Source organism: Ascaphus truei, chromosome 7 (genome assembly GCF_040206685.1).
Source record: "Ascaphus truei isolate aAscTru1 chromosome 7, aAscTru1.hap1, whole genome shotgun sequence".
Lineage (NCBI taxonomy): Eukaryota > Metazoa > Chordata > Amphibia > Anura > Ascaphidae > Ascaphus > Ascaphus truei.
This window is the reverse complement of record NC_134489.1, coordinates 63,235,510-63,248,782: the sequence shown is the minus strand read 5'-3', so window position 1 is coordinate 63,248,782 and position 13,273 is coordinate 63,235,510. Positions and strand designations below refer to the sequence as shown.

The window sequence follows — 13,273 nt, the reverse complement described above, 5'->3', positions numbered from 1 at the left end:
TTAAAATTGGCGAATTTATTAAAAAGTAGCTTTTTTGGAGAGTTTTAATCTCCATATGCAGAAAAGTGCGAATTCTGCTATGTTTAACATGGATGCGTGTGTAAATTGGCGAGATGCGCGCTTCAGAAATGTGTTAAAACAAATTCGCGCCTTTTTTTTTCCCTTTGCAATGGCCGCGAGCGGCAGTTTTTTTTGGCGAGGCAAAACGGAGACAATCGCGCCATTTTATTGGCGCGAACAGCCGCTAGATGCCGTTCGCGCCTCTCTGCATACGGATATTTTTTAAACTGGCGAGATTGCGGTTCTCGCCAGCCGCGAGGCGAGTTTTACAAATAGAAAAGAAAAATTGGCGCGTTTTTCGGAAATCTCCATTTTCTGCTGTTTTCTGCGCGATTATCTCCAAAAAATGGCGAATTTCGAAAATTCGCTGCTCTCTGCATAGGCCCCATTGACTCTTACCTTTAAGGCTAAGATACTACCCCCCACCCCCACCTTACCTTAAGCATAGCGTAATCGGTAACACCCCAATCAGGCACTTAGATCTGCCATCACCCCTCAACTGATTGAGCCTCAGTTTGAAATCAATACATCTGGAGGGAGAGCTTAAGAAGAACCGCCCCAAGACTGTGGGGCTTTAAGAAATCAGGAAGCTTTACTTCCATTCAGAGAGGAATTATAAACCTTCCTCATTAAACAAAGCCTGGCAAACAGACCCCAATATGCTGGCAGCCAGCTGTTTCCGTCTGTGTTTTCCACCCTTTGTTGGTCCTCCTCGTCGCTGCCCTATATGTTTTCGGTAGGTCCCGGTTGTAGGTCTGAGATGGGTGTCCTCCCTAAGTTCCTACACGCGCTCTAGTACTGGGTTTCTTGGTGAGTAGTGAGTTAGAACAAGTTTGAAATAACTGTCTGTATTTGTACTATGTGTGGTAAAGGAGTCATGGCACACAATAACAGTAATAATCCAAAAGATTGGAGTGGGTGCTGCTGCTAATGTATTAAACATTACTATGTACAGCATAGCAGTAACAAAAAGCAGGCACTGCATTTTTTTGAGCTATCATTTGCATTAGGATCATTGATTTCTTGAGTGTTGAAATATATATTTTTCTACTATTATGATCGGCTCTTTAACTTTCAGTATATCAATACTGTTTTCTCTGTGTGCCTGTAGTATATTATAGCTCTCTCTGTATGCCCTGTATCTTTGACCAATTTACATGCATGCTCCAGTTACATATTACTAGCACGCTATTTCACGTGTAGTTTGTTAACAGTATTTGAACTACAGACTTCACTTTCTGTTCTGTGTTCATTCAATAGAGCATGTGCTCCTTTAGGAAATCTTTCTTGTTGTTCTCATATGTCCTCTTCCCTGGAGCACCGCTGGCTACTATTAATTATAGAACATATGCTATTTTATATATATTTGTATAGGAAAAAGGAAGAAACGGCACACAACCCTTTTTCTATACAGATTCTTCTTGGGAAGTGATTCTTCCAGGATACAGCAGCCCCCATCCCTCCTTTTTGACTTTACAGCACAGCTATCGTGCTATTGGACTACTAATACTTTTCCTTTCTCTCCTGCACTGGACTTGTAACTATGTATTGTTTACTTTATGATTACTGATACATTCATATTGTTTATTTTCATTGCATTCATGTGTTGTATCTAGCGCTGTTTTTTTCTTGATGTATGTATGAGTATGTGTGTGTATAACCTATCCCATAGCCTCTCATGCATACCCAGTTAAAATCAACCCCACACTGATGAGACCCATCAAGGTCGAAACAGCTGTCTGTGGGTGGTTTTCTGGGTATGCACCTTAACCCTGGCTGTGCTCAAAGCTGTGACCATGCAGCAAGCTTAAGCCTATAGGGAACCATGTTAAAAATGGTTTTTGAGGCAAAAAGTGACACTGTGTGCTCATTTGCATGTCATTTCCCAGAATCCCTTGCTGCAGTGGAAGTGCTGTATGCTGGGTGATGATGGGGAAAGGCGGGGTTGCAGACCTGCCTAGACATGCAGATGAGCATACAGTTGAATTTGCATATATATATATATATATATATATATATATATATATATATATGAACCAATGCTTTCCCAGGCGAGAAAACAAAGAAGCAGCGCTCAAATCAATATGGTAAATAAATTGTATTAAAGACAATACATCAGCACAGATCAAACCAACGTTTCGGTCCAGAAAGGACCCTGAGGAAGGTTGTTGGTTTGATCTGTGCTGATGTATTGTCTTTAATACAATTTATTTACCATATTGCTTTGAGTGCTGCTTCTTTGTTTTCTCGCCTGGGAAAGCATTGGTTCATATACTATTGATTATGTAGCATGCACCTTGAATTGTGTTGTTTGCTTGGAGTGCCAGCTGTGATATATATATATATATATATATATTATTGACATTGCAAATGGAGAGACAATATTATCAATAGAAATATCTAACTCAACAGGCTATCTTGGCATAACCACAAATCACTGTGGTGATATACAAACAGATGAACTGTATGGTTAAGAGTCCTAATAAATGTGATCCTAAAAAAAATGAGAAGCAAAAGCCAAAATAGTTAAGTAGTGTAAAACTGGGTTTATGCAGGTAAGAGTGAACAGCTACTTACAATGTAGCAGTGTAAATCAGCATTTTAGGTGCAATCGTGGTGGATGTCGGCGTCTCTGCCTCCACCCTAACGCTGATAAAGTCCAGGGATCCGGCCTTTGCGGTTGTTCCCTCTTCTCGTCACCAGCCGATGGGATCCGAGGCATCCATGTACCGTGGCAATCACACAGCTGATTGTACGATGAAAGCAGATCGTTCTTAGACACTACAACAGTATGTCTCAATGAGGTCTAACATGCAGCTCGGCAGGCAACCCACTTAACCCTACACGTTTCGTTTCAGAAGAAACTTCATCAGGGGCAGTCATGTGACATTACCTCTATATAGGTGTAGGAATTTTTTGAAAGGATGGTTGCCAACACAAATGCTGCCAATTAGACAGAGTCCCTATAGTCCTATCACAGCATCAAAACATAAAGAGATTAAATAAATGTGATTGGACTATAGCGACTCTTGTTTAAATGGCAGGGTTTCTGTTGGCAATCAGCCTATAAAAAAATTCCTACATCTATATAAATAGAGAGGTAATGAAGTTTTTTCTGAAACAAAACGCATATGGTTAAGTAGTTGTCCGCCAGCGTGGATATCGTAGACGCCGTCACCTACTCCATAATGATTGTGGTACCTGGATTCAATCCCAAAATGCTGTTTTATATTGCCATATTTTAAGTGGTTTTTCACCTATTTGCGTTTATAAACCTCTTTTTACAATACTTTACTATTTTGGGCTATTTTAAATTTTTCAGGATCTTACTCTACATATATCTTCTTGGGACATTCATCTATACCAGGGGTGCACAAACTTTTGAAGCTGCGCCCCCCTACCTGCTCCCTGCACTGCTCGCGCCCCCTTACCTCTTTGGTCGGCGTATATATATATATATATAAAGCAGAAAATAGCCGTGTTAGTCCAGTTGCGATAGTGCAAAATAAATGCGTTCTTCAGTATTAGGTGATACCTTTTTTATTGGACTAACAATTTATGTCATAGGACAAGCTTTCGAGAGTTCTCCTCTCTTCTTCAGGACAAGCAATACTGTACTGATATACAAAGGATTCAATGGATAAAGCAGTGTAGAGAGAGGGGGAAAAAAAAACAGATATTTACTGTAGATAAGGTAGGGTGTTAAGTGTTTGAAGCCAGGGGACAGTGTCAAAGAAAGGTGGGGAGGGAAAGGGATGCTGGGGGAGAGAGCATCCCTTTCCCCCCCCACCTTTCTTTGACACTGTCCCCTGGCTTCAAACACTTAACACCCTACCTTATCTACAGTAAATATCTGTTGTTTTTTTTTTGTTTTTCCCCCTCTCTCTACACTGCTTTATCCATTGAATCCTTTGTATATCAGTATTGCTTGACCTGAAGAAGAGAGGAGAACTCTCGAAAGCTTGTCCTATGACATAAATTGTTAGTCCAATAAAAAAGGTATCACCTAATACTGAAGAACTCATTTATTCTGCACTATATATATATATTAACAGTGTTCGACAAACCTATACATTTGCTCGCCCCGGGCGAGTGGATTTAACATCGTGGCGAGCTCCTATTGGCCCAAGCAGCACACGTGTGGTACTAGGTGGCGAGTAGATTTTTTTGTTTGGCGAGTAGATTTTTTGGTGATTTGTCGACCACTGTATATATATATATACACACACTGTGCAAAGCAGCCCCAAACCATCACACTCCCACCACCATGCTTGATGGTTGGGATGAGGCTCTTCTGTTCAAACGCAGTGTTTTGGTTTTCGTCAACCTTAACATTTCTCATTGAGGCCAAACGGTTCTATCTTTGACTTGTCTGTCCAGAGAACATTGTTCCAGAAGTCTTGTGGATCACCTATGTGCTCTTTGGCGAACTTCATTCAGATGGGCAGCAATGTTCCTTTTAGAGAGCAGTGGTTTCCTCCTGGCCATCCTTCCATGAACTCCATTCGTGTTCCGTCTTTTTCTGATAATTGAGCCATGAACACTCACATTAGCCAAGGCGAGAGGCCTGCAGATTCTTGGATGTTACTCAGGAGTTTTTTTGTGACTTCCTGGGTGATTAGCCTGCTTTTTCTTGGAGTGATTTTGATAGGACAACCGCTCCTGGGTAGAGTGACTATGGTCTTGAACTTTCTCAAGTTGTAGAAAGTCTGTCTGACAGTGGATTGGTGGAGCCCTAAATCCTAAGAACTGTTTTTGTAACCCTTTTTGACTGATGAGCATCAATAACTGCTTTTCTCAGGTACTCAGAGATTTCTTTTGATCGTGGTATGACGTGTTTCCACACACCTGTACCGTGAAGACCAAACTCACAAAGTTTATGATCTTTATATAGGGTGGGGCCTCCCAAACTCACACCTGAAGATCTACCTAATTATTTAAACACCTGATTCTAATTCTCCCCTTTAATTCAGCTGATAATACCAGGGTTTCACTTACTTTTGCACGTTGTATGGAGCTCTCTCATTATATAGTGTGTCATGCATGTGTGTATGGTGTGTGTGTGTATGGTGTGTATTGTTGGTGTTGGGTACGTGTAGCATGCGTATATGTATGGTGTGTGGGTCACCCGGTTCTTGGGCCGGTTGGTTGTTCTTGTCCCCCTGGACTAAAATGTGCCCTATTCAAGGGTCTCTTTGTGCCTCATTGAGAACTGTTTCAATTTAAAAGAAGTGACATATATTTCATCAACCATAAGGTCATATGTTTTTTTTGTATATATAAGTGTTATTTTATATTTATTTATCAATTATATTATTAAATCGCTTTTTATCATGGAGCATACACTTTCTTTTTCTTTTTAGTATGTATACTTGAAAACGACAGGTAACTCTCAATATATTACTTACTGAAAAAACATTTTATAAATAAATATCATGTATGTATCCATGTGTTTGTGTATATATATTTAATATTATATATGTGTGTCTCACAGGGCCTCATATTCTGTCACAACCGCACAACACGACATTAGGTGAGTATACAAAGTATGCGTGTGTGTATGTAATAGTTGGTACAGTACTGTATATACCTTTGTCTATAAGTATTTGCACATTTACACTGTGTGTACCGTACTTTTTATATTATATATATATATATATATATATATATATATATATATATATTGTATTAATGAGTATATATGAGTATTTGCAGATCTGTGTGTGTGTACCTAAGTACCTGTGTGTATCCCTCCTTAAGAATTTGGGCATATATACATATTGTATGTGTATCAGTGAGTATCTCAGTTTTTCTACGTGTGTGTGTGTGTTTGTTGTGTGTGTCTGTATACCGCTTAGTATCTGTGTGCATCTGTGAAAATGTATTTAAATATTTACACCTGAGTATCGGTGTGCGTCTGTGCACCTGTATATTTGTTTAACAATGAGTACTTCTGTGTATCAACTAGTATATGTGAATATTTGTACATCTGTGCATGCGTGTGTACTTGTAAACGCCTCTACAGTTCAGTGAGTATCTGTGGGTATCTCTACATCAGAATGCGAGGGGGGGGGGGCAGAGTGTGACGAAGGGGGAGCACAGAGTGTGACGAAGGGGGAGCACAGAGTGTGACGAGGAGGGGCAGAGAGTGTGACATGGGGGGGGGGGCTGTAGTGCTCTCCCATGGTGCAGGGATGTTGCAGCAGTGGGTAGAAGAGACTCCCTGCTGCATCCAGCCACGCACTTCATGCGGATGCAAGAATACATGTCTGCTCCTCTGCTTACACTCAGAACTAGTGATTGCCACAGGCGCGGGGCAGTATTTATCAGCGCACTGTCATTAAACAGCTGACCGGAGGGAGCAGAGAGCAGCTGTATATGTGTCTGCAACATCCCCGCTCACCCCGCATCGGGAGAAGAGGAAGAATGGCTGCCGGGGCCCACCGGGAATTTGCCGGGGCCCCCGGTGAGAAAGTGGGACCCTGTGTATCTGTATTTATACCTGTGTATTATATTTTATTCCTCTCTTCCTCCGTCTCAGATGATGTCATGGAGTTCATCCACTCGGATTCCTCCCCCCGTCTTGTCCCCCGCGGGGCCTCCCCTACCGGCATCCTCAGCACGGTCACAGTGCGCTCCTGGGTCCCCTCCTTGGCGGAGACCCTGCCCCCACCCTGGGACCCCCCCCTGGAGGCCCAGCCCCCCATGCTCAGGATCGTGGAGCAGCCCAAGCAGCGGGGGATGCGGTTCCGGTATCAATGCGAGGGGAGGTCGGCAGGAAGCATCCTGGGGGAGGGCAGCAGCGAACACTGCAAGACCATGCCCAGCATCGAGGTGAAGAAGTGCTTTACACGCCAAGTGCATGTTTATAACACACGTTACACATTAATATCATGCACATTATATGTTACATGTCAGTCACTCATTTACATGTTAATTACATGTAGGGATAGCGTTGCTCCGCGCTAGCGAGGGTACTGTGAAGACTCCCTCTTGCAGCCTTCAGTCTGGGGGGGGGGGGGGATTCCACACGTCCCCTACAAAAGTGAGCTCCCACGAGGGGGGCTCACAAACAGAAGAAAACAAAGGCAGACAGGTGCACTGAGGGGTGTAAACGATTTATTAATCTAAGACAGTGGGTAACCATCCACTGATACAGGGTTAAAACAGCAATAAGTCTAAACAGTTATACTAAAAACGGGACTGGTAATTGACCAAAATAGTTGATGTGGGGTAGGGGGTGACCAAGGTGATCTAGCTAAGCACTACAGAGAGGGTCCGGACCAATCTGAGTACTTACCCTGCTAGAGACAAGGAGACCCGCTTCCACCAGCTGCAAATACTCCACAGGAACTGCCACCATGTGACCTCTACGCGTTTCGCACGTAGTGCTTCGTCAGGAGGTCACGTGATAGCGCTGTCCCTGGAGTATAAGTGCAGAGCAGCAGCCAATGGGTTAGGTGCAATTAGGATAAATAAAAACACATATGTAGTCCCAAACAAGTACAGAGTAATCAGCGCTTAGGCAATAAAGATCTACGCCTCAGTAGAAGGGAGCAATTCTGGATTTACTACGTGCGAAACGCGTAGAGGTCACGTGGTGGCAGTTCCTGTGGAGTATTTGCAGCTGGTGGAAGCGGGTCTCCTTGTCTCTAGCAGGGTAAGTACTCAGATTGGTCCGGACCCTCTCTGTAGTGCTTAGCTAGATCACCTTGGTCACCCCCTACTCCACATCCACTATTTTGGTCAATTACCAGTCCCGTTTTTAGTATAACTGTTTAGACTTATTGCTGTTTTAACCCTGTATCAGTGGATGGTTACCCACTGTCTTAGATTAATAAATCGTTTACACCCCTCAGTGCGCCTGTCTGCCTTTGTTTTCTTATGTTAATTACATGCTAATGACACATTAATTGCATGCTTAGTACAATTCTAATAACACACCAAACTACATGCTATTTACATGCTAATCACACAGTTTTTATGCTAATCACTTGTTGTTTACATGCTAAATACACATTAAGGACCGTTAATGATGTTATTTACATGTAATTATAAACCAGTACGTGGCAATTACATGTTTTTTCATGCTAATTATACATTTATTTACAGGCTAGTTATATGATAGTTACTTGCTTATTTTGTATTACTACATGTTAATTACACCTTAATTAAAAGATAGTTACACGACAGAGCACAGCAATAAGTACTTTGTACCTTAATATGAGCATTATTATTGTTAATGTCTGTCTCGTGTACGTTATAATATTAGAAGTACTTTTAATGCTGTGATATCACAGTATATTATACTCTAATCGATGTGGTATGTTGAGTGTTATTTAAAAAAAAGTACTGGTACCTTGAACCATAATGTTGAGTATTTGTAATATTATTATTTAGAAAATTCTACTATTATATCAAAAGTATTATTATTACTTTTGGTTTACTTTCTTTATAGTCTAATGTATTGAATGGTATTGTTAGAAGTACTCTACATAATCAATACCCTAACTATGAATTTTATTACTTGAAGTGCTTAATGCTATAATATTATTACTATTTTAAGGTTACTTTATACTTTTCTATGTCTGCCATTATTCGCTTCATTACTTAAAGTACTTTGTTCTATAATATGAGTATTATTACTTACATACTTACAGTACTATATACTGTCATGTTACCAGGTTAATTGTGTCGTTATTGGGAACACTTTAGACTTTAACATTAGGAGTATTCTTATTATTTGGAACTCTTTCAATATAAGTATTTGTATTGTACTCTTGGGAGCATTAAAGCCAACACCCATGTTGTTACTACTAGCAGTAATAAAAAGAATAGTAGCAATGATGATAGTATTAATAATTTTTAATATTAGGATCAATTCATAGTAATGCAGCATTGATGATGATATTAACATTTGTGTTATTAATTCCATGGGTATGCGCAAACTGATTTTCCTCGGGGGGTGTGGGGGAGTGGGGGTTGCAGAGGTCCCACGCTCTTTCCCCAAGGCATTTAAATTAAATGCCGCGTGAGGCCTCTGCAGCAAGAAAACTTACCGGGATTCAGATGCGTGGTGTGATGCGCCGCCATGGCAACGCGGCGTCAAATGATGCCGCGGGACCATGTGATGTCCCACGGCCTGTCGCCATGGCAACACGGCGTCCAATGACATCGCAGAGTCATGATGTGACTTCACCTGACCCAGCGGAGTAATTTGATGCCGCAAAAGGGGGGCCCGAGCATCGGGGGGACCAAGCAGGGGGGTGCAACTCCAATAGTTTGCGCTCCCCTGTTTTATAGCATATTAGCAAGGATATGTGTTACCTGCCCTGCCCGGCTTCATGGGGAGGTTGCATCATTGTGATATGTATGTGGTTACTCCGCATGGTTTACCCTGACTCAGGGTGCTGGCATTGAGGCGGCTGGGCGATGAGGTAGCAGGGTTGTCAATTAATGCGTGCCAGAGATTTTTATAGTACAACTGTCATTTATTCGTGCCCCCAAACACAGGGGCCGCTCGTATGTATCTTGACACGCTGTACATGGTTTTTATTCAAAGACATACACGAATACTTTTCTTCCATAAGTACCCACTCTTTACACTCGATTGGAGGTATTCTAACTTAGTTGCTTAGGTAGCTGTGGCAACCGGCCCCCGTGTCTCTCCTTTAAGTAGCAATCTAACTATTCGCTGGCCCTTATGGGAAGCCCTGATGGGTCTCATTGTGCTCAACCCAGTACCTTGCTATCTGTTTTTTGGGAACTGACACTTCCACAGACTAATGAGGAACGCTAACGCTGGTCCGTGGTTAGAGCTGATCAGCAGGCACCCGAGAGCCCTTTTTCCTGAGGCCCTCTATAGCGTGTCGTATTCCTTTTACTAAACTGTACAGGACTCCAGTCTGTCTTTGGGGCTTATTTCTTAAGGGGTACTGTCCCTAGCTACAACATAATAAACAGGGGGTGTCTGGTCTATGCTAGACTTTACTAACATTACTTATCTACACTCCTCGAGGCTCCAATCCTCTGGACCTCTTGGGACCTAACCTTCCAGAACGGTCCCTCGTTAAATACCCATGCGTGACGTATGGATCCCCATAGCAACCAAAGTGGGGCCCAGCATACACCTAGTATTGCTAGTAACCTTTTAGGAGGGGGGTTACATATGTAACATGGATTATCATTACTAGGAGCGGTCTATTGTATAGCAGTAACAATGATATTAGCAATATTCATGGTAATACTAGAATCATCTCATACTAGGAAGATTGAACTATTTTAATACTTTTATTTATTACTTATAATTATTTTTAGTAGTATTTTATAGCGTGTTATTAAGACCGGGTGTATTCAGTAGTATAGTAGCAATGTTGATGTCATTAGTAATATTCATGAAATTGATACTAGAAGTATTTCATAGTGCAGTAGCAATGATGATGTTTTTAATATGCACATTATCAATACTAGGACTATTCACCAGCATAGTAGTGATGGTATTAACAACATTAATGTATATTAATACTAGGATTATTTAATAGTACAGAGGCAATTATTATGATATCAGTAATACTTATGTAACCCCCCCCCCTCCCTTCCTTGTGGTGGTTAGTAATGTACTATAAGGAGTTAATAGTAAGAAATAAAGTATAGGATTCACCCTGTGATGACACAGGAAGCTGTGTCACAGGTGGGATAAGAGTGAGGGGAACCATTAAGAGGTTGAGGTTCCAGGAGGAGAGGAGAGTAGGTGTCTCAGGGAGTAGAGACACACACCCTCTCACCTCTCTCTGGTACACCTGTTTCCTCCTCTGCTTGGCCCCACCACCAGGCTCCTTACACCGCCTCCTGATTGGCTGCATTACCCTGCAAGAAGCCAATCAGTATGGAGGAAACTGCCCATCTCTCTCTCTCCCTGCTCTGGGAAACCCCCTGAGAAATTTGCCACCCCCAAAATTTTGCCGCCTAATGGTAGAACCGGTCTTGCAGAGAGAGGGTGGTTGTGTAGAGTGGCACTGCCCCCCCCCCCTTCCCATCCCCATGGAAAGTACCTGACATTCGCTCTCGTGTCGCACCCTGCTGTGTGTGTCACTGTTACTTGGGTGTGTGTGACCTGCCACCTAGTCACAGGCTCGCTAACACATAGAGCAGTGATTCCCAACTCCAGTCCTCAAAAAAACCCAACTGGTCAGGTTTCAAGGATATCCCTGCTTCAGCACAGGTGGCTCAATCAGTGGCTTAGTCATTTTGATTGAGCCACCTGTGCTGAAGCAGGGATATTTTTTAAATCTGACCTGGTGGGGTGGGGGGAGGGGGGTACATGAGGACTGGAGTTGGGCATCATGGTCATAGCGCAACAAACTGCGCGTGAATACAGATGTAGACAGAGAGAGGAAAAATGATAGTCCAAAAGATAAGGAGTAACCATTCAATGTTTGATTGAGTCCTTTAGATACAGTATCCATGAAGTATATCCACCTAGCCTCATGTTTCAAAAGTTCAAGAGACTTAGTCTTCGACTGAGCTTCTGATTGAGCCACCTGTGCTGAAGCAGGGATTGATTGAGCAACCTGTGCGAAGCAGGGACTGATTGAGCCACATGTGCTGAAGCAGGGACGGATTGTGCCACCTGTGCTGAAGCTGGGTTATCCTGAAAACCTGATCTGTTGGGGGGGGGGGGGGGGCTTGAGGACTGGAGTTGAGCCCCCCTACTTTAGAGGGGGTTCGTGGTCAATGATCATGTCTCACACTTGGTAGGTGATGTTGTAATCGGTCAAAATGTATGGCAACGGGTTGTCAACCTTTGTCATTCTAGAGAGCATCGTGTGTGGCTCAACGGTTTTGGGTCATCAGCTCACGGAAGGTACATTCAGTTTTGACTATGTAGGAAGTCCACATGGGCAACTAAGTATAAATATGATAAAAGTGCTGGTGTAGGAGACCCTGTTTTATATTGATTGAGGACCCTTTCTACTGATGTTGGAAGGAGGTGCCAGGGTGTATATATCTACAGGTGGTAATTGAGGCACATCGAAAAGCACTCAGGCTTTGTAGGATGGGTATTGCTATCAGAATAACTGTCAATAGGATTAGTGCGAACAAGTAAATCCCGAAGATTATGGCCCCTCCTATAGCATATCGTTGGGTGTATTGGTGATTGAAAAGTCAAAGCTTGGTCAAAAACAATAAGGTGCCAGTTCATAGTGAGGCCATGGAATATGTAGTTATTATTGGGAAGCGAGTCTTGTCAGTGGTCTTAGTATTATATGTAAGAGCTCCGTCATGACTGAGACTGCATTTTGTAGAAATGTCTCAGATTTCATTCGGTTCATAACCTCCTTCCAGAAAGCGCATCCCCAGATTTTCCAAATCCGCAGTATCCTGGATACGGTCACTAACAATATGCCAGATTCTAAACATTTGCCAGAACGGCAGACCCCGCTTCAAAGGCGAGGAGTGAAACCTGGAGGCCAATAAAATTGTGTTTTTATCAGTGGGTTTGGTATATAAAGATGTGGCTAATCCTTGGGATGTAAAAGTGACATCAACAAACAAAATAAAATGGGGATTTAAGGTCAATGTACATTTTATGAGTGAATCATCTGCATTCAACTGATCAACAGATTGGGCCAGACCATATTGGTAGGATATCATCAATGTATCTGGCATAAAACAAGATATTTTGAGCAATAGAAGGAATGCAAAGTGTCATATACCGACGTATGTAGTAGTTGGCATAATAGGAGTCATATTGGCTCCCATCGCTGTGCCTGTTAATTGTAAGGAGAAACAATGTTTGAATTAAAAAAGATTTTCTTTTAACTATGCAAAGAAAGTGTATTTTATTGTTCCAACATTTCGGCTAGCGACATGAATTTTTATTAAGAGTGTGTGAACCCCAATGATAATTATGGAAAGTCCATCGTTTTTTCCTGATAACCTTCTTGAATCAAAACCAGTCTTTTCTTGAATATCCAGTAGGGTTTATATCAACTAATTCCATGTCTCTTGTAACAAAATGATGTATGAATTAGACAAACAAGGAGTAATTAAGTCGGGGTAGGTGCAAATAAGTGAAATACTTGTTTTATCAGCTAAATTAAAGGGTATAATTAGAAACAGGTGTTTAAATAATTAGGTAGATTTTCAAGGGTGAGTTTGGGAGGCCCCACCCTATATAAAGATCAGAAACTGTGTGAGTTTGGTCTTCACC

General features: G+C 42.0%; 1 protein-coding gene across 1 annotated transcript in view; it reads left to right on the top strand.

Moving 5' to 3' along the window:
* RELB (RELB proto-oncogene, NF-kB subunit) overlaps window positions 1-13,273 on the top strand; it is a 29,904-nt gene that overhangs the window by 1,830 nt on the left and 14,801 nt on the right. Inside the window, exons 2-3 of the mRNA XM_075608754.1 lie at window positions 5,555-5,593; window positions 6,602-6,894. Coding sequence (XP_075464869.1) covers window positions 5,555-5,593; window positions 6,602-6,894 — 332 coding nt within the window. The remainder of the gene's footprint in view (window positions 1-5,554; window positions 5,594-6,601; window positions 6,895-13,273) is intronic.